Genomic DNA, 25,231 nt, shown 5'->3' on the forward strand with positions numbered 1-25,231 from the left:
GGCAAGATATCAACACATACCACGTCACAGCAGCAGATTGCAGGCAGAACGTCAGAGCAGAGAGGATATAGCCGCATAGAGCCAAAGCCAGCACTATCATTAGACACTGAATCAGGAGTATAGCATTGGATACTGCTCGAACCTAAAGCTGTGTGGAAGAGAGGCTGTGCATGTGAACAGCACGGTGTGATATAGCCCTGGATAAGTGTGCCGTTAATGAGAAGAGTTGGGGAGAATGAGTCTTGACCCTGTTCAGGTCATGAAGGGGCAAGACCCCATGCCCAACACCTGCCCGTCAGCCTCAAACGGCGATAGCAAAGCATCCTGGGACGACAGCAAGGATATCCATGACAATGTGGGTTCTGCAAAGAAGCCCAAATCAGTAAGTGGCCCATTTCACATTCAGTTTGTGCATAGACAACTCTTAACATTCATTGTGATGTGATTTTTTTCCTATCGCTTCTGTCCTTTTTCTGGTGAGGTCACACTTTTGCAGGCTTGAAATGTTTACATACGGCAGTGCACGTGTTTCAGTGCCTACTTTTTAGTCAGAGCTGTATTTCCAGTCACTAGTGAGCTGTAGCTTGCCAGAGCAGTGTAATTACATTACAAAAACATAAAGAGGAGCATGGGCTTTTATGTTGTGATGCCTGGTTGTGGTGTCAGTGTTTGTAAAACAGAAACAGAACAGGTTTCATGGGACAGGAGGGGGGTGATCGCACTATTAGGTAACGGTACTAATGTAAGCAGATAATGCCAGCGGAGGTACAGCAGGTGCAGCTCATTTTAAGTCATCCACTGCTTATTTAGACTGTGCTAACACCATCGTAAAGATATATCGAAATGCCATCTGTCATACGTTGTGGCGAATAAAAAAGTGACATCGCTGGCAAGGGCATAACTTTATTATAGGAGATTTTGTCTGGCCTAGTGCATTCGTTTTGCATCTTAGATGAACTTTGAATGTGTTATTAAATACACTTTGGATGGCACAGTTACTTTAAAAGACAGAAAAGCAGCTCAGTTTGTGCAACAGGCAGCTGGTCAACACCATGTGGATAATTCACTTCTCCGCCGTAGCCTTTAGCTCTAAACTTACTCTAAGCGTCACTGGCCTTTTCCAGATCTATTAATAACCTGCAATGCCGTTCACCTCTTTGTTATCCTCTTGTATTCTCCTATTTCCAGCACTTGCACTGATTGCTCCAGACTGATCTAGAAGTGATTCATGCTTCCCAGCATTGTCTAGTAGTTTACCTGGAGTGGGCATAGAAAGTCACCACCCTAAAGTTTGCCACTTTGACCTGTATGAACCCACATTTACCTAGTAAAATATCTTATTTGAATGAGTGTACAGACACATACCTTAAAGTCTTGATAAACTGTAAATATTTTAACTGGTAAGTAGTTATTGACCAGAGACGTTACCTGTCATTATACAGCTACACGTAATGATAACATATACATTTGGTGACACTTTATTTTAAGGAACAATTCTCACTATTACCTAGTTGCTTATTATGCATGCATATTACTAGCATGTTGGCTGTTTATTAGTACTTGTGCATACAGTTGTCATAAGTTTACATACACCTTGCATAATCTGCAAAATGTTTTACCAAAATGCATGTTATTTTTTATTTAGAACTGATCTGAATAAGATATTTCACATAAAAGACATTCACATATAGTCCACAAGAGTAAATACAAGTTGAATTTATAAAAATTACCCTGTTTAAAAGTTTACATATACTTGATTCTTATTACTGTGTTTTTTAGACTGAGGACAACTGAGGGACTCATATACAACTATTACAGAAAGTTCAAACACTCACTGATGCTTAAGAAGCATTTGATCCTTCTGTGATAGTTGCATATGAGTCTCTTTATTGTCTTCAGTGTGAAAAGATGGATCTCAAAATCATACAGTCATTGTTGGAAAGGGGTCAAATGCAAAGGGGACAAAAATGCAAAAAAAAAAACAACAACAACAAAAAAAAACAAAGAATTCGTGGGACTTGAATAATTTTCCTGAAGAACAGCAGGCAGTTTAACTGTTCAGGACAAACAAGGGTCTCATGAACAACTATCACTAAACAAAAAAGACAGTTAAGGACACAGTATTTAGAATCAAGTGTATGTAAACTTTTGAACAGGATCATTATGAATTCAACTGTTATTTTCTCTTGTGGACTATGTGTAAACGTCTTTTATGTGAAATATCTGATTCAGGTCAGTACTACATACATACAAAAATAACATGCATTTTGTATGATCCCTCTTATTTTGGTAAAATAATTAACATTTTGCAGATTCTGCAAGGTGTGTTTAAACTTTTGACTTTTTGAATGTCTTATTCTCCATGACCATATTTTAGATCCCTTAATCTTACACCATAAACCTAACAATTACCTTACTAACTGTTAAATTAGGATTACTAACTGAAAGTTAGGATTTTATCAATGGAGGCAAGATCAATGTTAAAAGTGAATGTATGTTGCCTAAAGTGTTACCATACATTTAAATATTTACATTTATTTTTAAAAAGTGTGGAGTCAGTATTTTGTTTCCTTTATGAAATAAATTCATATTTTTATTCAGCAAGGGTGCATTCATTTGATTAAAGGTGACAGTAAAGATTTTTACACTGTTATGTAAAAAAATCGAATTCAGTCAAATTAATTTTGAACTTTCTATTTAACAAAAGAATCTTGAACATTGAATAAATAATAATAAGAAATATTTCCTGAGCAGCAAATCATTTTTATAATGATTTTTGAAGGATCATGTGACACTGAAGACTACGTTAATGGCTGCTGAAAATTATACAAAACAGTTGTTTTAAACTGTAGTAATATTTCACAACTACTGTTTTTACTGTATTTTTGATATACTTTTTTAAGACTTCTTTTAAAAACATAAAAAAAAAAATCTTACCGACCCTAAACCTTTGAACGGTCTACAATAAAAAGCAATAATAATCATAACAATAAAAGAATTTAGCTCAAACTAATATTGAAAATAATTCAAAACAACAACAAAAAAAACTAAAAATGTGTCATAATTTACAAAAATTGCCCACTTGTGATCTCCACATTAAAGCTCTATGACTTGTTAGCTAACATTGGAAAAATAGTTAACCTTTCAATGTAGCATTGACCCAAAGCACAACTGTGAAGCATTTGCATAGTTCTTCATTATCATAGCCAGAAATAATTTCTGAAATGGTTTGGTAGCTGTTTCTAAACAAAAAAAATGGACAATTGCTCCTATTGTATGAGACTTAACACAACTTTACAACATTTTTGAGAGGGATGGTGTCTTTCTATGCCCACTTCAAACTATTATCCCCGGTGTAAATGAGCAGAGCTGGAGCCTCAGTTTCCACTTGGTCAAAGGGGAAAGAAAACACACAGTTTACTCAGTTTATTTACCAGGAGATTGTTTCCTGAGACGAGCTGTTACTAACACTCAATCTTGAACCCCCTGTGGTGTCTGTAACTGTATCTGTGACAGTATAATTAAAGTGTCTCTATATCAAGAGTTTGAACCATGAATAACACTGCATACTACTGAGCAAGCATTTGGGGAGCTTTTTCAAGCACACGGTTTGTATAACACATCTCCACAGGAGAGCTCAACCCCTCTATATAGGAGCAGCCACTCCAAAGCACTACAATAACACTTACCCATGAGTCTCAGTGTCATAATAGGAAGGTTTGGTGTTTTTTCTCGAAAACTTTCATCTGTTGTATTCACTGACCCACTTGTGTTTTCCTATCCATTTCCAATCATGGCAATCTCTCCAAACCAGAGCTTATATGTATTGTATGCATCACATAACAGACAAATCTGTGACATGGAGGTTGATATGAAATGTTATTTTATAAAGGGACCTGTGAGACGGGCCAGGAAGGTGGAGGGAGGCATATTCTTTGTAAGTATTTTCAAAGGGTCATGCAGATTTTTTATCTCTGCCGTCTCATTAACAATCTGTTCTGCTTTGCTCTACTAAACGCATGACCTTTTGACCCACAATATGGACTTGCACAAACAAATACTTTAATGCATTTTAAGAGCTCAGTTTAATAGTGCTTTCAGTTCATTTGACAGTTTTTAAATCACTGGGTGCAAAAAAAAAAAAAATCATTTTGAATCCATTCCTGTCTTTTAGTAGATATATTAATGTGTCTGCCAGTGGTGTTCAACTAAAGGCAAGAGATACGTGCCTTTAAGTTTTGATGTGCCTGTGCAATGCATTTAACATTTGTTGCTGTATGCATTAAAAACTGTGGTTTCCTGTGATTGAACAATCTGCAAAATGTTAATTCTTTTACCAAAATAAGAGGGATCATAGAAAATATGTTATTTTTTATTTAGTACTGGCCTGAATAAGATATTTCAGATAAAGTAATAGTTAAATAAAAATAAAAAAATACAGATTGACCCTGTTCAAAAGTTTACATACACTTGATTTGTAAATATTGTGTTGTTACCTGAATGATCTACAGTTGAGTATTTTTTGATACGTGATAGTTGTTCATGAGTCCCTTGTTTGTCCTGAACAGGTAAACTGTTTTCTGTTTTCAGAAAAATTCTTCAGATCCTACCAATTCTTAGTTTTTTCAGCATTTTTGTGTATTTAAACTATTTTCAGCAATGACTGTATGATTTTGAGATCCATCTTTTTACAATGAGGACAACTGGCAGACTCATATGCAACTATTACAGAAGGTTCAAATGCTCACTGATGCTTCAAAGTGAAAACAATGCATTAAGAGCCGGGGGTAAAAAACTTTTGAACGGAATGAGGATGTGTACATTTTTCTTATTTTGCCTAAATATCTTTTTTTTTTTTCATTTAGTACTGCCCTTCAGAAACTACAGAAGCTACTTATATGTTTCCCAGAAAACAGAATAAGTTTAATTTACCCTGATCTTAAAATTTTCTTATGCATCATTTTTCCTTCTGGAGCATCAGTGAGCGTTTGAACCTTCTGTAATAGTTGCAGATAGTTGCTTTATGTAAACATATTTTATGTGAAATATCTTATTCAGGTCAGTACTAATTAAAAAAATAACATGCATTTTGTATGATCCTTCTTATAACGGTAAAATAAACATTTTTGCAGATTCTGCAAGGTAAACTTTGGACCTCAACTGCATAAACAAACAGTATATTAATACGTAAATTATATTGCTTACACAATTAGAAAATTTTACATGAATTTGACAAATTTACAAATTCAATTAATGATGTAGAAGTAGTTCAGTAAACAAAAATGAATACATTATTTTTCACTACAATAGACCCTGGACAATATGGCAATGGTTCTCCTTTTGGACTTCATGGCTCCACTTGCCAAAAATGAATATAACCCCATGCTTTATTCACCCTCAAGCTATTCTAGGTGTATATGACTTTCTTCTTTCAGACGAATGCAATTAGAGTTTTATTAAAAAAAATGTCCTGGCTCTTACAAGCTTTATAATGGCAGTGAATGGGTGTTGAGATTTTGAAGTCCAATTAAGTGCATCCATCCATCATAAAAAGTGCTGTTTACAAGAGAGTGGCATTCCAGCGAACTCTATCATGAACACACATATGACAGAGATTACGGTTTATAAAGTTTTAAATATGGATATTTTTCTTACAAAAACGCATCAACTGTTGAATATTAACACCCATTCACTGCCATTATATAGCTTGGAAGAACCATGACGTTTTTTTTTAATATAACTGAGTAAATCATGGGGTTATTTTCATTTTTGGGTAAACTATCCCTTTAACTCCTTTTCCTGTGTTTTGCCCTTACATTTCAGTCTGGTTCAGAAAATGTCTGTAGGTAAAATATCACACATAGCTGGTAAGTGGGCAGTTGTAATTCACACAATTAGGACAGATTCTAAACAGCAGGTCATGTTTTCACATTTCCTTATCTGTAAAGGGCTTTTAGAGTAAATGTTCCCTCTAACAATGTGCTGAATAGTTCAAATCTGGTCCCATTGTCCCAACAGCCCATTCCCTCTGTAATGGAGCAGCCACTTATCCCCTCTCATTTCCACGACCACCTGAAATGCCCTATCATCTAAAAAAAATTTCCCAGTCCTGCTCAAACCTCTCAGGATTTCCCAGCACAAGCGAGAGACATGACACGGCTCATCTGGAATGGCAAATCGGTCTCGGTTGTTTGGGGAAAGAGACTTTTAACTCATCACAGATCAATTTACACAGGCTTGTCCTTTTCCCATAACCCCCCAGGCAGTACATGTCTAGGGTTGGGGGGTTGTTGCTCGGTTGAGGGTGTGTTGAACAGCACGAACAGCGCTCTGGCTGCGTCATGTGGTAGCCCCTTTCCAAAATTAACGAGCCCTGCTCTTCCTGGTGGTTTCCTGTGACATACTGAGCAGTCAGCTGACATGTGGCCATGTGACTACATCAGCACTGTACATGTTTTATGCTCTGCTGCTGGGAATAACATTACCGACTATTTGTCACCTGATGCATCACCCGCAGTTTCCACTAAATTACATAACACAGGTTGAAAACTACTTGGAAATTAATTTTTGATCACTGGATCACTTTCAGTGGTCTATGCGGCTGCATATGAAATATTGATTGAATACTACAGTTGGGGAACAGAGCTAATGTGATGACCATGATAATCTAAAATTATCCGGTCTTGTCTGATCTTCTCTGAAACCGGAGATCCTAATGTGCTCTTCATTAATCACACTATCCGTGCCTTCTCACCTAAAGAGATAATCTGTAATGACACATGATTGCTGGCTGTGCCGAGATGACTATTTCATTTCATACTGTTCTTTCAGCTGCTTTTTGCACTTTACAGTCTTGCTCCTTTTTTTTAAAGGGACAGTTCACCTAAAAATATTGTTACCCTTTATCCTTTGTAGCAAGTGGTCAATATAATTTCTAGTCATGTGATACCTTAGTGGCACTGTTTTTTAATAATTTCTCCCTTCATGTGTGCTTATGTATATTCAAATGTGGTGCATTAAAGGGGTAGTTCACCCAAAAATGACATGTAAACAATGACAGAATTTTCATTTTTGGGTGAACAGTTTAACTTTTCTTGCCAGGTTTGACATCATGAAAGCCAAATGTGACCCTGGACCCCAAAAACAGACATAAGCATCATTTTTTTAAATAAATAAGCTTTCCAATGATGTATGGTTTGTTAGGATAGGACAATATTTGGCTGAGATACAACTATTTGAAAATCTGTAATCTGAGAGTGCAAAAAGTTGTTGAAATTAAGTTCTTAGCCATGCATATTACTAATCAAAAATTATTTTTGATATATTTACAGTTAGAAATGTACAAAATATCATCATGGAACAGGATCTTTTTTAATATCCCAATGATTTTTAGCATAAAAGAAAAATCGATAATTTTCACCTATACAATGTAATTTTAGCTATTTCTACAAATACACCCATGCTACTTTCGTTTTGTGGTCCAGGGTCACAAATGTCACTGGTTCTAATATTGAACAGTGTTGTTGTTGTAGATGTATGAAATATAGTTTTTGATATTTGAAAAATTCAAATTAAGTAAAATAAATAAATAGATAAATATATGATTAAAAAAAAATGTTGCCTTGTCAATAAAATAAGTTTAATTTGCAGTACAATATGGCTAAAAATGAAATAAATATAAATAAAACCTGAATAGAACTATTTAAAAAAATTAAATATAAAAAAAATATTTAAAAAAGATAAACATAAATCAAAAATTCTAAATTAATTACTAAAATCACTAACAGTATATAAACAAATACTTAAATAATCATATTATATCCCATTGCAATATGTAACATTTAAATATGAGCATATTCAAATCACACAGATGGAATTTGAGAGCTAGTGGAGAGGAATATTATTAGTGAATACCTACATTTGATCTATTTGTCTCCATCTATTTGTCACACAAAGCTATGATTTGACTTCAGAAGTCTCAATATTGACTTCAGTATTGACTTCATATAGACCACTTTTATAAACCACTGCAGTCTTTTAACATGAGGTTAAAAGACTAAAAATTAAAAATGAGGTACCCTGTAATTCCATGTTATAAAGTCAAAATTTGTGATGAATGTCTCACAGCTCTTTCACCATCTCTATTCAGCCCAAACCAGAGAATGCGGTCACCATTGCTGTGTCGTCGCGGGTTCTGTTCCGCACAGAGAAAGAGCAGAAGGTGTTTGAGCAGAAAGGAATTGAGGAGTACCTCAGGTATCAGGTGGAGCATGAAAATGAGCCCTTCGCTCCTGGGCCAGCATTCCCATTTGTTAAGGTAATAATGCATAATGATATCTGAAGGCTGAAAACGATAATGCATTATCAAGTTATAATGAGTTATTTTTTTAAACAAAAACTAGGACATTGCCTTAAAGGGATAGTTCACCCAAAAATTACTCATCCAAACGCATAAGACCTTTGTTCATCTACAGAACACAAATTAAGATATTTTTGATGATATCTGAAAGCTACATGGCCCTGCATAGACAGCAATGCAACTGACACGTTCAAGGCCCAGAAAGGTAGTAAGAACATCGCTGTCTATGCTGGGTGAGAAAGCTCTTGGATTTCATAAAAAATATCTTGATTTGTGTTCTGAAGATGAATGAAGGTCTTATGGGTTTGGAACAAGATGGGGTGAGTAATTAATGACAGAATTTTCATTTTTGGGTGAACTAACCCTAACAGTATCAACTGTGATAGTGTCACTACTCACACCACAATCTACTGCTTACAATATATCTTTATTTGATTATTTTGGTGTTTTCTCAGGCACTGGAGGCCGTAAATAGCCGCTTACGGGAGCTCTATCCAGAAAGCGAGGAGCTTTTTGACATTGTGCTGGTAACCTACAACCATGCTCATGTAGGCGTCAGACTCATCAACACCATCAACTACCACAGTAAGTATATTGCTGACCTTTCAATAAACTGGATTCATACTTTTCATAAGCATGTACATGCCCAGAAAGGTCCATTCTTGCAGCACAATCCTACCCTTGGGTAGTCAATGTAGACAATGAATGATAATTATTAAAGGGATAGTTTACCCAGAAATGAAACCTGTCATCATTTATTCACTTTCATGTCATTCCAAACCTGTATGACTTTATTATTCTGTGGTACATAAAAGATCTTTTGAGAAATGTCAACAATCATCAACCAACAATCTTCAAAATATCCTCTTTTGTGTTTCACAGAAGAAAGAAAGTCATGAAGGTAAATGATGACAGCATTTTTTTAGATAAACTGTCCCTTTAATTATTGCAAATCTGAAAAGAAAAAAAACATTATTCATATAAGAAAATTGCGTATTGGTAGTATCAGGCAATAAAATGACCACAAAACAAAAAAATACTGTTTCGCAATATTATTAATCAATAAGGCATGGGATTCAAAGTAACAACTTGATTTTTTGAGGACACGAAACCGTAAATGCAAATGTTTGCTTAGGAGATAAATCTCCAGCTGGCCAATCGTATCTTCCCACAGAGACGCATGTGACACCTCTAACCTTTGTATCACAAACCAGCCACTTCCTGCTCAGTTCCCTGCAGCGCCCCAGCTGGACTGGTTTTGATCGTTCCGGTGGCTGACTGAAGAAAAAACAAACATCTCTCCATCCTTTGGCCTGTCTTTGGACAAAACAACAAATATGCGGATATGAACTGACATTTCAAAAACCATTTGAAGTCAGAACTCTGTGTCCTGAACCATGAAAAATGTTAGATGATAGTTTGTTAGATGATAATTGTTTGTTAGATGAGTCTAATGCTGCAATAGTTCCAAAACCCATCACTGCAAGAAAAAAAGCTAAAAATTCTACAAAGAATACAACAAATAAAAAAAGGACCTATTTTTCTTTCATACAAAGCCAAATAATTATTTTCCAGATTTTTTTCAGGGCTTTGAAACAAGAGCCAATCAGATTACATGAAGGATTATTTGATCTAAAATATGAAGAATGTTGGAAAGGTCTCATATGTTTCTCTGCTGATCTCACTGTGGAACATTAACCCTGATAGTTTATAGATGCATACACAAAGTGAGGGAAAAAAATATTTGATTCCCTGCTGATTTTGTATGTTTGCCCACTGACAAAAAAAGATCAGTCTATGATTTTATTTTAACAGTGAGAGACAGAATTACAACAAAAACCCAGAAAACACATTTCAAAAAAAGTTATACATTAATTTGCCTTTTAATGAGTGAAATAGGTATTTGATCCCTTATCAATCAGCAAGATTTCTGGCTCCCAGGTGTCTTTTATACAGGTAAAGAGCTGAGATTAGAAGCACTCTCTTAAAGGGATTAGTCCTAACCTCAGTTTGTTACCTGTATAAAAGACACCTGTCCACAGAAACAATCAATCAATCAGATTCCAAACTCTCCACCATGGCCAAGACCAAAGAGCTGTCCAAGGATTGTAGACCTACACAAGGCTGGAATGGGCTACAAGACCATTTCCAAGCAGCTTGGTGAGAAGGTGACAGCAGTTGGTGTGATTCGCAAATGAAAGAAACACAAAATAACTGTCAATCTCCCTCGTCTGGGGCTTCATGCAAGATCTCACCTCGTGGAGTTTCAATGATCATGAGAACGGTGAGGAATCAGCCCAGAACTACACAGGAGGATCTTGTCAATGATCTCAAGGCAGCTGGGACCATAGTCACTAAGAAAACAATTGGTAACACACTACGCCGTGAAGGACTGAAATCCTGCTGTGCCCCCAAGGTCCCTCTGCTCAAGAAAGCACATGTACAGGCCTGTCTGAAGTTTGCCAATGAACATCTGAATGATTCAGAGAACTGGGTAAAAGTGTTGTGGTCAGATGAGACCAAAATCAAGCGCTTTGGCATCAACTCAACTCACTGTCTTTAGAGGAGAAAGAATGCTGCCTTTTACCCCCAGAACACCATCCTCACCGTCAAACATTAGAGTGGAAACATTATGGGGTTGTTTTTCTGCCAAGGGGACAGGACAACTGCACCACATCAAAGGGTGATGGACGGGACCATGTACCTTCAAATCTTGGGTGAGAACCTCCTTCCCTCATTGAAAATGGGCCCCGGATGGGTATTTCAGCATAACAATGACCCAAAACACACAACCAAGGCAACAAATGAGTGGCTCAAGAAGAAGCACATTAAGGTCCTGGAGTGGCCTAGCCAGTCTCTAGACCTTAATCCCATAGAAAATCTGTGGAGGGAGCTGAAGGTTGTAGTTGCCAAACAACAGCCTCGAAATTATCTGCAAAGAGGTGTGGGACAAAATCCCACCTGAGATTTGTGCAAACCTGGTGGCCAACAAGAAACATCTGACCTCTGTCTCTTCTTAAACCTGAAATGATTTTTGTAAACTAGTGGTCAAATGCTGTGTTGCCACCTTATTAATGAGTGATCTTTGTGTGAATGTCCACAAAACTGGACAACTTTCTAAATGTATGTAATCTGTAGGCTATTTTAGAAAGGAAAAATTAAAAAGATGCAAAAGTGGAATTAGGGAGAATCAATAAATTATAAATATGTCTCCTACCCGATGTTAGTTTCATGTGTCTGATTGCACTCATCAGTTTCTTTTTAAAAGATACAATACATCAGTATGTCACATTCATTTATTCACTTATTTGCTAGGTAGCTTTAAAAAGTGTGATAATGTACAGATTACAGAAAATCTCAAAATATACCTCTTCAGGTCGATATAAGATCCCACCACTCCGAATGGGGGTTTAGTTTACGACAATGATCATCTGGCTGTACCTTATCCCTTACTTTACTCTAGTGCAAACTTGGTTTTACATGTCATGTAAATTAAACCTGCTGCTGATGTCTTACTGAGCTGGGACCCACACACTAATGTGTCAGAGGCTAAAAGGAGCACAGTACCCCAACATTTCCCACCAGTGTAAGCTTTCCATCTGTTAAACAGTTCATAACTGAGGTGTCGAAATAGGGAAATCTTCTAATTGAAAACTGTGACTGTTTTAACACTGTTTTAATACATTTTCTTTTTCTTTTCTAATGGCATTTCCCCTCATCAAAAAGGTTTTTACAAATAAAGAAGCTAATACTACATTTCATAAATGTATTTAAAGGAATAGTTTGGCCAAAAATGACAATTTTGTCATTATTTACTCACCCTCATGTCATTCTAAACCTGTAAGACCTTCATCTTTGGAACACAAATGGAGATATTTTTGATGAAATCCAAAAGCTTTCTGGCCCTGCATAGACAGCAACACAACTGACATGTTCAAGGCCCAGAAAAGTAGTAAGGACATCAATAAAATAGTCCGTGTGACATCAGTGGTTCAACCACAATGTTATAATGGTACGACAATACTTTTTGTGAGCAGAGAAAACAAAAATAATAACTTTATTCAACAATGGCTGGCAGCTAAGACAGCATTTCTACAGTGGCATTGATTATCCGAAAAGATTTTGTTTTGTTTTGTTTGATACTGCATCGACGCCACTAGGTGTCGCTATAAACCATAGTCTGTCAATCAGTCGCATTTACAATTTACTGATTAATATACACATATTATTTCAAACGGTACTAATATACCTTGACGATACCCTTTTTGAGTAAATAAAGTACAAAGGTGTACCTTTTTTAAGGGTTCTGTCTCAGCGACAGCTTTTTTTTGGAAAGTGTATTATAAATTAAAACAGCCATGCCTATGACTGCTTAAATGTGTAACAATACCTTGAATGCAATGTAACTCGATTTAGATACAAGGGTCTGCCAAATGAATAAATGTAAATGTAATAATATCTGGCGCTCATGAAATGTTAATTGCTGTTTATTATTCCTCTCTCGTCCCCAGATCTATTCATTGAGCGGTTCTGCATGACAGGAGGTAGCAGCCCCATTGGGTACCTGAAAGCGTGGCATACAAACTTGTATTTGTCTGCGGATGCTGAAAAGGTTCAGGAAGCCCTCGCTGAAGGTTAGGACACAGTAAACGTGAGATAACACATGCAGCTGCCTAGTAATGCAGCTTGTAGAACAATTACATTTAGTAAATCAAAGGAAAATGTGACATTTTTGTGCAACAAGCGTTGTTACAAGAGACCTTTGATGTTATGTTAACGAATACAATATTCATAGGATTTTTCCTGGCATAATATAGTTGCGAAAAAGGTTTTAATCAAATTGGATTCACAAATGGTGAGTATAAGTTATAGTATGTAAATTTATCAAAACTTAATTTTGATTAGTAATATGCATTTCTTAGAACTTCATTTGGACAATTTTAAAGGTGATTTTCTCAGTATTTATATTTTTTGCACTTTTAGATACCTGATTTTCAAATAGCTTTATCTTGTCCTATCCTAACAAGCCATACATCAATGGAAAGCTTATTTATTCAGCTTCCAGATTTAAAAAAATGACCCTTATGATTGGTTTTGTGGTCCAGGGTAACATATTACAGCCGTTATATTTCTGTAGTATAAGTAAATGTGTATAGAAAATAAGCTAAATAAAACTGACCAAAGTAGGGAAACACATTGAACTCTAGATCGATTTAACAATCCTGTGACCCATTTGTTTTACTCAGGCTTAATTGGTCTTAATGTCTTTAAAGGACACCCTTTAAATATCATTCATCACACTGCTTTTTCCTTTAGGCTGGTGAGCTTTATCTTTGTCTTTTCTTACAGGGATTGCAGCAGCCACCATGTTCATGTCTGAAAAACAAATCGAGGTGTCCGAGACCCAGCTGAGAGTGGCATTCGATGGCGATGCTGTTCTTTTCTCCGATGAATCTGAGCGTATTTTCAAAGCCCACGGTCTGGATAAGTTTTTCGAGCATGAGAGGGAAAATGAAAACACATTGTTAGATCATGTATGCATTCTTATTGTTACCTATTTGAACTGTTGCAAATGCAAAATGCATTTTAAAAGAATAGTTATCCAAAAATGAAAATTTACTTAAAATCTACTCATCCTCAGGCCATCCAAGATGTAGATGAGTTTGTTTTTTCATCAGAACAGATCTGCAGAAGTTTAGCAGTATAAGTGCTCACCAACTGATCCATTGCAGTGAATGGGTGCCGTCAGAATGAGAGTCCAAATATTGATATGTCCATATTTCTTGACTTATTCAGACAACACAACTCACTAGAGAAAGCATACAGTACAGTTGAAGTCAAAAGTTTACATACACCTTGCAGAATTTGCAAAATGATAATTATTTTACCAAAATAAGAGGGATCATACAAAATGCAAGTTATTGTTTTAATTTAGTACTGACCTGATTAAGATATTTCACATTAAATATGTTTACATATAGTCCAAAAGAGAAAATAATAGTTTAAATTATAAAAATTACACCGTTCAAAAGTTTACATACACTTGATTCTTAATACTGTGTTGTTACCTGAATGATCCACAGCTGTTTTTTTTTGTTTGTTTGTTTAGTGATAGTTGTTCATGAGTCCCTTGTTTGTCCTGAAGAGTTAAACTGCCATCTTTTCTTCAGAAAAGTCCTTTAGGTCCCACGGATTCTTTGGTTCCCTTCCGGGAACTCAACACTGCGTCCTGAAACGCTGTGGGGAACGCCATTGGCGGGCCGCACTCTGAGTCATAGTCCAACGTCCAATGAGAAATGGGAGTGACGTCACAGGCGCGGTGACGTCAGCGACCAGGAAGTATAAAAGCATGTGCGTTTGAAGCTGGCGTCAGCTTTTGTCATTCAGCGAGAGCGCTCTGTGTCTATTGTCTGTCCGGTTATACTGCTGTTTTTTCGTGCCAGTTTGCACATCTTTTATTTGAGCAGTATGCCAAAGGGGGGAAAAAGAACCTTTAAAAGAGAAAGGAAAGCGGTTGAGCAGCCCCATAGAAAGTGTGTCCCTCCCTGCCAACGTTTCATTGTTGGTGGGGATACACACGATCTATGTGTGGTCTGCTTGGGAGCGGAGCACGCTAGGTCAGCCCTTGAGGGGGCTGGCTGCCCACAGTGCGAGCGAATGCCGCTGCGGTTGCTCCGTTCCCGGAAAGCCCTCTTTGAGGAGGGGGCTTTCACCAGCGTTCCCCGCGGGTCTGGCCCCACTTCCGCTGAGGCGGAGCGGCAGCTGCACTCGTGGGGTTCGCAGTTAGATCTGCTGGAGGGAGTTGAGACGGGTGATCCCCTATCTCTCTCCTCACCCAGCGGATCGTTTGACCTCCTCTTGGATGAGGAAGCCCGCACTGCGGTTCCTTCCCTCCAAGAGGAGGAGTCAACGCTTCATCTGTCTTCCTCCGAGGAGGTTGACATTGAGAGCGTTGACACCCCACAACCGCCCCCCGTTCACCCCAGTACGAGGAGCTAGTCGAGGTGCTGACTAACGCGGTGGCCAAACTAAACATCAGCTGGCCACCCGTTCAAGAACATGAACCGCAGGGAAGCAGGCTCGATGAGCGCTTCCTGCGGGCGAAGTCAGCACCTCCTAAACGGAGCCTTCCTTTTTTCCCCGATCTCCACAAAGAGATCTCGAGATCGTGGGAAAAACCATACTCCTCCCGTCTTTTCTCCCCCGCCTCTGATTACTACGGTAATGTGGGGGGGATGGAGGAGTATGGTTATAAGACGATGCCACAGGTCGAGCAGACACTAGCGAGCTATCTGTCTCCCGGCCTGGCATCGTCTTTGAAGGCTCCATCCTTGCCCACCAGGCCATTAAAAATCGCATCCGGCTTGATGGGCAAGGCATATGCGGCAGCAGGTCAGGCTGGTGGTTGTCTCCACACTATGTCTGTGCTACAGGCATACCAGGCTGACCTGCTGAAGGAGCTCAGCGACGGCTAGGAAGTGAGCGTCACAGAGATGCGCAGGACCGCAGACCTGGCGCTCCGCGCCACCAAGGAGACCGCCCGTGCCATCGGGTGGTCTATGGCAGCCCTGGTGGCCGCGGAGAGGCATCTCTGGTTGACCCTGTCCGACATGAAAGAGAAGGACAGGGTCACGCTCCTGGACGCCCCCCTGCATCCCATCGGCCTCTTTGGTGACTCTGTTGACACGGTTGTCAACAGGCACCAGGAGGCCCGTAAGCAGGCGGCGGCGTTCCAGCGTTATCTTCCTCGCCGCGTCTACTCCTCGCACCGGGAAGCACAGAAAAGGAGTGTTGCTACCCGTACCCCTCCGGCAAGACCTAGAGGGCGGCTCAGCAACACTCCAAGCCGGGGTCCTCTAAGACGAGGCCGGACCTGAGGGTCGTCCTCCAGTCTAAGAGGGCCTCGGCTAAACGGCCCTGATGGTCGTGGCCCAAGGTCAATGAGGGCAGCCCCTCTCGAAGGGTTAGGTGCCTCACCGCCTCTGAGGAGTACGGGGACCACCTCTCTTCGGGGCCCTCAGGAGATTCGTCAGCTAACCCTGCCGGTGTTACAGGGCGTGGCAGTCTCCCGCGAACATCATTCTCTGGTCTCTCCGCCCGGAAACGTAGCGGAATCAGAGAGTTCGCCACCCCTACGGGGGTCTCTAGAGCACTTACTTTAGGTGCATCCTGCCAGTTCGCTGTTACAGGTCACCGAGTTAGCTCCTCAAATAAATCCAGAAACCAGTCTCGAGAGGCTGGTTCCCTTAGTAGAATTTCTGGCAGCGTGGAAGCTACTGCCAAATATTTCTACGTGGGTCCTGCGTACTGTAGAGAAAGGCTATTGCATTCAATTCGGCGCCAAGCCGCCACCTTTCAGCGGGGTATTTCCTACTCTGGTAGGCCCCGAGCAGGCTCTGGTACTGGAACAGGAAGTAAATACTCTCCTGAGGAAGGAGGCCATCGAGGTGGTCCCTCCTCAACACAGAGAATCCGGGTTCTACAGCCGGTACTTCATTGTTCCCAAAAGGATGGGGGGCTGCGGCCCATTCTAGATCTCAGACAGCTAAACCTCTCAGTCAGAAAACTGAAGTTCAAAATGTTGACTGTCAGACAAGTCGTGTCTCAAATCAGGTCCGAGGACTGGTTTGTCACGATAGATCTGAAAGACGCGTACTTTCACGTCTCCATCCTTCCTCAACACCGGAAGTTTCTCAGGTTCGCTTTCAGGGGCAAAGCTTACCAATACAGAGTTCTTCCGTTCGGCCTAGCGCTCTCACCCCGAACTTTCACGAAGTGTGTGGATGCTGCTCTGGCTCCTCTGCGACTCCAGGGCATCCGCATACTCAACTACATAGACGACTGGCTCATCCTAGCCAGTTCAGAACAGTTAGCGGCTCAACATCGAGATGTTGTTCTTGCTCACATGAAAAAGCTGGGGTTGAGGCTCAACGCCAAGAAAAGTGTGCTTTCTCCATTACAGAGAACCACTTATCTAGGTGTAGTCTGGGATTCGACCACGATGCAGGCACGAATGTCACCTGCTCGGATCGAGTCGATCCTTACTGCAGCAAATGCGGTCAAGCTAGGCCTGCTACTCATTGTCAAACAGTTCCAAGTACTGTTAGGTCTTATGGCAGCTGCATCCAACGTGATACCTCTTGGACTGCTGTACATGAGACCGCTACAGTGGTGGCTCAAAACCAAAGGGTTTTCCCCGAGGGGGAACCCATTCCGCAAGATCAAGGTCACGCGGCGCTGCCTACGTGCCTTAGTCATGTGGAAGAAGCCCTGGTTCCTATCTCAAGGTCCAGTGCTGGGAGCTCCTTGCCGCCGCGTCACGCTAGCGACAGATGCATCCCTCACCGGGTGGGGAGTGGTCATGAGTGGCCGCTCGGGCCGTGGCCTGTGGAATGACCATCATCAATCTTGGCACATAAATTGCCTAGAGATGCTGGCCGTGTTCCGGGCTATGAAGCATTTCCTTCCAGACCTAAGAAACCGTCACGTGTTGGTCCGCACAGACAACACTGCGGTAGTCTACTACATAAACCACCAGGGAGGTCTGCGTTCACGCCCCTTGTACAAGTTGGCGTACCAGATCATCATGTGGTCTCAAGGGAAGCTTCTCTCATTGAGAGCAGTTCACATTCCTGGACACCTCAATGTGGGAGCAGATGTCCTGTCGAGGTAGGGGCCAAGGCCCGGGGAATGGATGCTTCACCCAGAGGTGGTGAAACAAATCTGGAGAGTGTTCGGCCAAGCCCAAGTGGACCTCTTTGCGACTCAGGAGACATCGCAATGTCCCCTTTGGTACTCTCTAGTTCCTCCAGCTCCTCTTGGACTGGATGCCATGGTACAGACGTGGCCGAGGCTTCGTCTGTACGCTTTTCCCCCGATCGCTCTGCTCCCGGGAGTTCTGGAAAGAGTGCGCCGGTACGGAGTACGGCTGCTGCTAGTAGCCCCGTACTGGCCGGCCTGAGTATGGTTCTCGGATATAATCGCCCTCCTCGACGGCTCTCCGTGGGAGATTCCTGTCAGGACGGACCTTCTCTCCCAGGCTGGGGGCGCAATTTGCCACCCCCACCCAGAGAAGTGGAAGTTATGGGTGTGGCCCCTGAGGGGGCACAACTCATAGAAGCTGGTCTCCCAACCGAGGTTGTTGAGACCATCCTTCAATCCAGAGCTCCCTCTACGAGGAAACTTTATAGCCTAAAGTGGAACTTGTTTGCTTCATGGTGTCATGAACGCCGTTTAGACCCAGTCCACTGCCCGATTGGTACAGTGCTGGAGTTCCTGCAAACTCGTCTTTCCGCAGGGTTAGCTCACTCCACCCTGAAGGTGTATGTGGCGGCTATATCGGCTTACCACGCCCTTCATGGCGGCCTCACAGTGGGCAAAAACCCCCTGGTCTCACGTTTCCTCCGTGGTGCACTCAGGCTGAGGCCTCGTGCGAAACCGAGAGTCCCCACGTGGGACTTAGCTGTGGTGTTGGAGGCGCTGTGTAAACCTCCCTTCGAGCCTCTAGAGGAGGTCTCCGATCGGATGCTTACTCTAAAGACAGCACTGCTGCTTGCGCTAATGTCTCTCAAGAGAATCGGGGACCTGCAGGCCCTTTCGGTGGCCCCTTCTTACATTGACTTTGCCCCTGGGTTGGCCAAAGCATTCCTTTACCCAAGAGCTGGGTATGTACCCAAGGTCCCATCAGCAACACCACAGCCAATAACGCTCCAAGCGTTTTATCCTCCTCCATTCGTGGAGCACGACCATAGGAAGTATAACTTAATGTGTCCAGTAAGAGCACTAGACACTTACGTCCACAGAGCTGCCCTGTGGCGTGAATCAGAGCAACTCTTGGTTTGTTACGGCCCCCCTAAGAGGGGATGCCCGGCTTCCAAGCCTACTATCAGTAAGTGGATCGTTGATGCCATCTCTACTGCTTATGAGTCCTCTGGTCTCCCATCCCCGTTAGGAGTCAAGGCTCACTCAACTCGAGGCGTCTCAGCCTCTAAAGCTCTGATGGCAGGTGTCCCTGTCCAGGACATCTGCAGTGCGGCGGGTTGGTCCTCACCTTTAACGTTCGTCAGGTTTTATGAACTTGACCTCAGAGTCACTCCTGGCTCATTTATCCTCTCGCCCTAGCAAGCTAGGCCCAGAGGTCAAAAGGCGCTTTCCTTCTATTAAGGAAAAGAGGTTTTACCCCTTTGGTCTGGCAATCTCCCCAGACAAAGGTGTATTACTTGTGTCCTGGCACCTATTTCAAGTTCACCAGGCACTTCTTGTGTCCCTCTTGTTCTGGCTGTAATGCAGACAAAGGACTACCATTTCTCCTCGTGTGCCTGAGGGCCGAGGTTCATATATCCCTCCTGTCTGGTGGTTGATCACAGACAGAGATGTATTCCAGTGTCCTGGCAAGTTCACCAGGCACTTCTTGTGTCCCTCTTGTTCTGGCTATAACGCAGACAAAGGACTACCATTGTTCCTCGTGTGCCTGAGGGCCGAGGCTCATTTATCCCTCTTGTCTGGTGGCTGATCACAGACAGAGATGAATTCCAGTGCCCTGGCAAGATCACCAGGCACTTCTTGTGTCCCTCTTGTACTGGCTGTAATGCAGACAAAAGGACTACCCATTCTCCTCGAGTGCCTGAGGGCCGAGGTTCATATATCCCTCTTGTCTGGTGGTGGATCACAGACAGAGATGCATTACCACTCGCGTCCTGGCAAGATCACCAGGCGGAGTTACCACAGTGTCTCATCAGGTAAGTATTCTAGACACTGTTTCCTTCTCGGTCTTGCGAGACCAGACAAAGGACTACTTGACCTCGTGTGCCCGAGGGCTGAGGTACAATTTTTCTCCCTCTTGTCTGGTGGGCTCCACAGACAGAGATGTATTACCACTCATGTCCTGGCAAGTTCCCCAGGCTGAGGTTTGTTCCTGTGCTCTGGCAAGTTTCACCAGACACAACTTTTTCCACCCTTGGCCTAGCAGACACTAGGCAGGGCTTCGGAAATTATGGGGGCGTTGATACCTCGTTCCCCACAGCGTTTCAGGACGCAGTGTTGAGTTCCTGGAAGGGAACGTCTCAGGTTACGTATGTAACCCTGGTTCCCTGAGGGAACGAGACACTGCTTCTCGGACCATAATTCCCGCATCCCTGCTGCGCTCGCTTCATTCCTATGAGCTGACGCCAGCTTCAAACGCACATGCTTTTATACTTCCTGGTCGCTGACGTCACCGCGCCTGTGATGTCACTCCCGTTTCTCATTGGACGTTGGACTATGACTCAGAGTGCGGCCCGCCAATGGCGTTCCCCACAGCGTTTCAGGACGCAGTGTCTCGTTCCCTCAGGGAACCAGGGTTACATACGTAACCTGAGACGTTTTTCAGCATTTTTGTGTATTTGAACCCTTTCCAACAATGCCTGTGATTTTGACATCCACTGAGGGACTCATAAGCAACTATTACAGAAGGTTCAAACACTCACTGATACTCCAGAAGGAAAAAACATTGCATATGAGTCCCTCAGTTATCCTCAGTGTAAAAAGAAGCATCTCAAAATCAAAAGAATACAGTCATTGCTGGAAAGGGTTCAAATACATGAAAATGCTGAAAAACCAAAGAATCTGTGGGACCTGAAGGATTTTGTAAAAAAACAGCAGGCAGATTTACTGTTCAGGACAAAGAAGGGACTCATGAACAACTATCACTAAACAAAAAAAACAAAAAAAAAAAACAGCTGCGGATCATTCAGGTAACAACACAATATTAAGAATCAAGTGTATGTAAAAATTTGAACAGAGTCATTTTTATAAATTCAACTATTATTTTCTATTGTGGACTGTAAACGTCTTTTATATGAAATGTCTTATTTAGGTCAGTACTAAATAAAAAATAACATGCATATTGTATGATCCCTCTTATTTTGGTAAAATAATTAACATTTTGCAGATTCTGCAAGGTGTATGTAAACTTTTGACTCATATTTTAGGCAGACACAATGTTTCTTATAAACACGCAGCTTTTTACTTCACATGATATTAATTGATGGACTGGAGTTGTGTGAATTACTTGTGGATTATTGTGATGTTTTTATCAGCTGTTTAAACTCTCATTCTGAGGGCACCCATTCACTGCAGAGGATGTAACTTCTCCAATTTTATTCGGATGAAGAAACAAACTAAAATTTTCTGCAAATGTTCATTTTTGGGTAAATTATTCATTTATAACTCTTTATATTTTTTACATTTGGTGCCACAAGTGGAGTAAAAATGACACACTGATGCCACAATAGACATACTGCTTAATTTATCTGTCTACCTCACAGGGGCCCCTGAAAGGTTTCCTGGAGTTGCTCGGGAAGCTTCAGAAGAAATTCTATGCTAAAGGCCACCGTCTGGACTGTCCCATCCGCACCTACCTTGTGACGGCCCGCAGCGCAGCCAGCTCAGGCATCCGTGCCTTAAAGACTCTCCGTGCCTGGGGACTAGAGACAGACGAGGCTCTTTTCCTGGCCGGGGCACCAAAAGGCCCCATGCTGGAGAAAATCCGGCCCCACATCTACTTTGATGACCAGATGTTTCACGTGGAGGGTGCTGTAGAGATGGGTGCCATTGCCGCCCACGTGCCCTATGGGATTGCACAGAAATACCCTCATAAAAAAAGCACCAATGCAGGAAAATAAAAAAAAAGACAAATTATGTTTTTATTTTGGAAGCGACGTTCAAGTTGCAAACAACTTTATTTTGTAAGCTCGGTTGTGCACTCATCGGATCAGGACCTCAGTATTCTTTTGGCCTTTTTCTGTGACCTATGCAAGGATAAAAACAGCATTTAATTAGCTAAAGATTCAACCCAGGGTTGTTCTTCTGCACTGCCTCACCATCAGTAATTCTTTTGAAAAAGGCATTATGAATGAAATTTGACCAATGTGCCTCTGCTGAAGCACTGCAGTGAATGGTCATTTTCATCTAAGCGTTTCTCAGCGATGGGTTGTCAAAATATACATGACATCAACTTACTGTTAAAATGGAATGCGTGCTGCTATTCGTATGTAAAATGAATATGTAAGGGAAAAGTTGTGATAGTGAAATGGTGTTTACACAGTGTGTGTTTTAAACCACACTCACTGTATATACTACCAGTCAAAAGTTAAGATTTTTAATGTTTTTTAAAGAAGTCTCTTCTGCTTACCAAGCCTGCATTTATTTGATCCAAAGTACAGCAAAATCAGTAGAATTTAGAAATATTTTTACTATTTAAAATACCTTTTTTATTTGAATGTGTTTTAAAATTTTATTTATTAATGTGATTTCAAAGCTGAATTTTTAGCATCTGTACTCCAGTCACATGATCCTTCAGAAATCATTCTAATATTCTGATTTGCTGCTCAAAAAACATTTTTATTATTATTATTATTATTATTATGTTGAAAACAGCTGAGTAGAATTTGTTCAGGTTTCAATGATAAATAAAAAGGTTCAGAAGAACAGCTTTTACCTGAAACAGAAATCTTTTGTGACATTATAAATGTTGTTATCATCACTTTTGATCAATTTAAAGCATCCTTGCTAAATATAAATATTATTTTTTTCTAATAAAAAACTCCAAGCTTTTGAATGGTATAGTGTATAATGTTACAAAAGCTTTTATTTTAGATAAATGCTGATCTCCAGATCTTTCTATTCATCAAAGAATTCTGATAAAAATGTATTCAACTGTTTTAAATTTTGATAATAATAATAATTTAACAGCAAATCAACATATTTAAATGATTTCTGAAGGATCATGTGACACTGAAGACTGGAGTAATGATTCTGAAAATGTAGCTTTAATCACAGAATTAAATTACTATTTAAAATATATTTAAATAGAAAGCAGTTATTTTAAATGGTAAAAATATATATTTTTTAAAATGTTACTGTTTTTGTTGTACTTTGGACCAAATAAATACATGCTTAGTGAGCAGAAGTGACTTCTTTAAAAACTTAAGTGTTCAAAAACATTTGACTGGTAGTTTAATTCAGCAATGGACTGTGATGGCGTTCTTGTTTATTACTGTAGATGGCGTTGTGTGAGCAAAGTACAGTATTATTTTATGTAATCTAATGTCTGTGGTCTATATTATGAATGAAGTGTTAGTTTGTAATGTAATGTTCGATATTGATAAGAAGCCATAATATTTTACATATAAGATGAAATATTCAGAATCTATAGAAAACCAAGAGTAGTTAATGATATATTTTATTTTTACAGTGATAACTGTATTTTTTTGATTTTCTTATCTGCATTCAATATACATTATTGTTTAAACATTTGGGGTTTAAAGGAAATTAATAATTTTATTCAACAAGGATGCATTAAATCAAGTTTCCAGTATTGATTATAACAAGAAATGTTTCTTGAGCAGCAAATCATTATATTAGAATGATTTCTGAAGGATCATGTGACACTGAAGACTGGAGCAATGATGCTGAAAATTCGCAAAGTTGACAAGGGCGGTCATATTATGCAATTTATAAAGGAAAATGTATGTGAAAGGAAAGTAAAAGGAATCGAAGTGGTCACATATGTCTACAGATGTCATTCAAAGAAAGAAAAATTTCCTTGCTAAGTAACTTGTAAAAACAAAACAGTTAAACTTCATTGCCTGCCATTCTTTGTCTGCAGATACATTTGCCATTCAGTTAATATCCTTTCTTGTTTACACATAATCCTTGGCATCTAGCACACAAATAAAAGTGATCATTATGCTTTAATCCAGAACTGGCAACTGTCCATTTCTGCTTTAGTAAAGACATACTTTCCTGCTTATTATATACTGGGTTATTCACGTTTCTTGTGCCTTGTCTTCCTGTGTTGTTAAGTAATGATTTGCAGCATCCATCCTATAAACATTATTGGAACAAATTGTGTTGACATCAGTGTTTAGTCTGCCTCTTTAAATTAATCCACCTTTCACTGTTAAATCTACACAAAATGCGACAGCTACCTCCTCCATAACTGTCTGTTCATTTACAGAGATCTGTCACTGTGCAGTTGTTCTATAGATAATATGGACTGAGAACAAAACAAAACATATATAATGCAATGTTTATGATTTAATTTTAAAAGTTACAATGTATGTATGTATGTGATTTGAGGTATATTCAGACAAACTGGGTCACGTTTTGACATTATGCTGACTGTTAAAAGAGGGCCCAATTACACTATTTGTAGTCACAATAATGAAACAAGATTAGCTTCTAAACCATATTTTACAGTCATTTTCAAATTCTAAGAAAATTGTCTTAAATTATCAGCTAATGTCATGGATTCAAATAACAATGTAGTCAAAGAGATTTCCAATACTGAATAAACCTTACTCATTAAATGCTACAATATAGAATAAATAAAGTCATTAACCCAGAAAAGCAAATATCATTTCGGCTATCATTGTGCTCTATCATAACTGCAAATTGGACACGGAGAACATAATGTTCTCTTGAACTTTACATACAATAATAGGACATTATGGTCTGACTGAATGAACAATATTTAATGGTTTGGTTTTAGAAACTAATGTGAAAATCTACCTTGATGCAAAAGGTAAAATTTCGAGGAATGCAGAATTTTATGAGGACACAGAAGTTTTGTGTCCATGTGCAACGTGGCACAAAAAAGTCTTATCAGTTTCACCGTCAGCATATTTCTCCTGCAAATGCTGTATAGACAAAAGACTAATTTGACTTGCATAATAGTCCTTCAGCTGTTCCTTGTTCAGTATAGAGTTTTATAAAATACATTTTTCGAGTGTCTTTTGAGAATATATTTGGTATGCACCTCCTTAGCATCACAATAGGTGGCAGCAAAGCTTTATATGATCCTCAATGACAGCGAAAGATCTAAAAGCTGAT

The 25,231-nt window shown here is 40.1% G+C and overlaps 1 protein-coding gene across 2 annotated transcripts; it reads left to right on the forward strand.

Moving 5' to 3' along the window:
- On the forward strand, positions 1–24,097 carry nt5c1aa (5'-nucleotidase, cytosolic IAa). 2 transcript variants are annotated; one of them, XM_073821780.1, is made up of 7 exons: positions 1–382; positions 3,893–3,937; positions 8,150–8,317; positions 8,815–8,944; positions 12,871–12,993; positions 13,709–13,893; positions 21,664–24,097. In XM_073821780.1, the coding sequence occupies exons 1-7, from the start codon at positions 236–238 to the stop codon at positions 22,018–22,020; spliced, it is 1,155 nt and encodes a 384-aa protein (XP_073677881.1). In that variant the 5' UTR covers positions 1–235; the 3' UTR covers positions 22,021–24,097. The 2 variants fall into 2 exon arrangements, with proteins under 2 accessions (XP_073677881.1, XP_073677882.1); XM_073821781.1 differs by lacking the exon at positions 3,893–3,937.
- Positions 24,098–25,231: the final 1,134 nt, after the last annotated feature.

Source organism: Garra rufa, chromosome 17 (genome assembly GCF_049309525.1).
Source record: "Garra rufa chromosome 17, GarRuf1.0, whole genome shotgun sequence".
In the NCBI taxonomy this organism is placed as follows: domain Eukaryota; kingdom Metazoa; phylum Chordata; class Actinopteri; order Cypriniformes; family Cyprinidae; genus Garra; species Garra rufa.

Coding starts and splice junctions, on each gene's coding strand:
- nt5c1aa (XM_073821780.1), top strand. CDS start 236: ATGAGTCTTGACCCTGTTCAGGTCATGAAGGGGCAAGACCCCATGCCC. Junction 383..3,892: donor CTGCAAAGAAGCCCAAATCA/GTAAGTGGCCCA, acceptor TATTTTATAAAG/GGACCTGTGAGACGGGCCAG. Junction 13,894..21,663: donor AAAACACATTGTTAGATCAT/GTATGCATTCTT, acceptor TCTACCTCACAG/GGGCCCCTGAAAGGTTTCCT.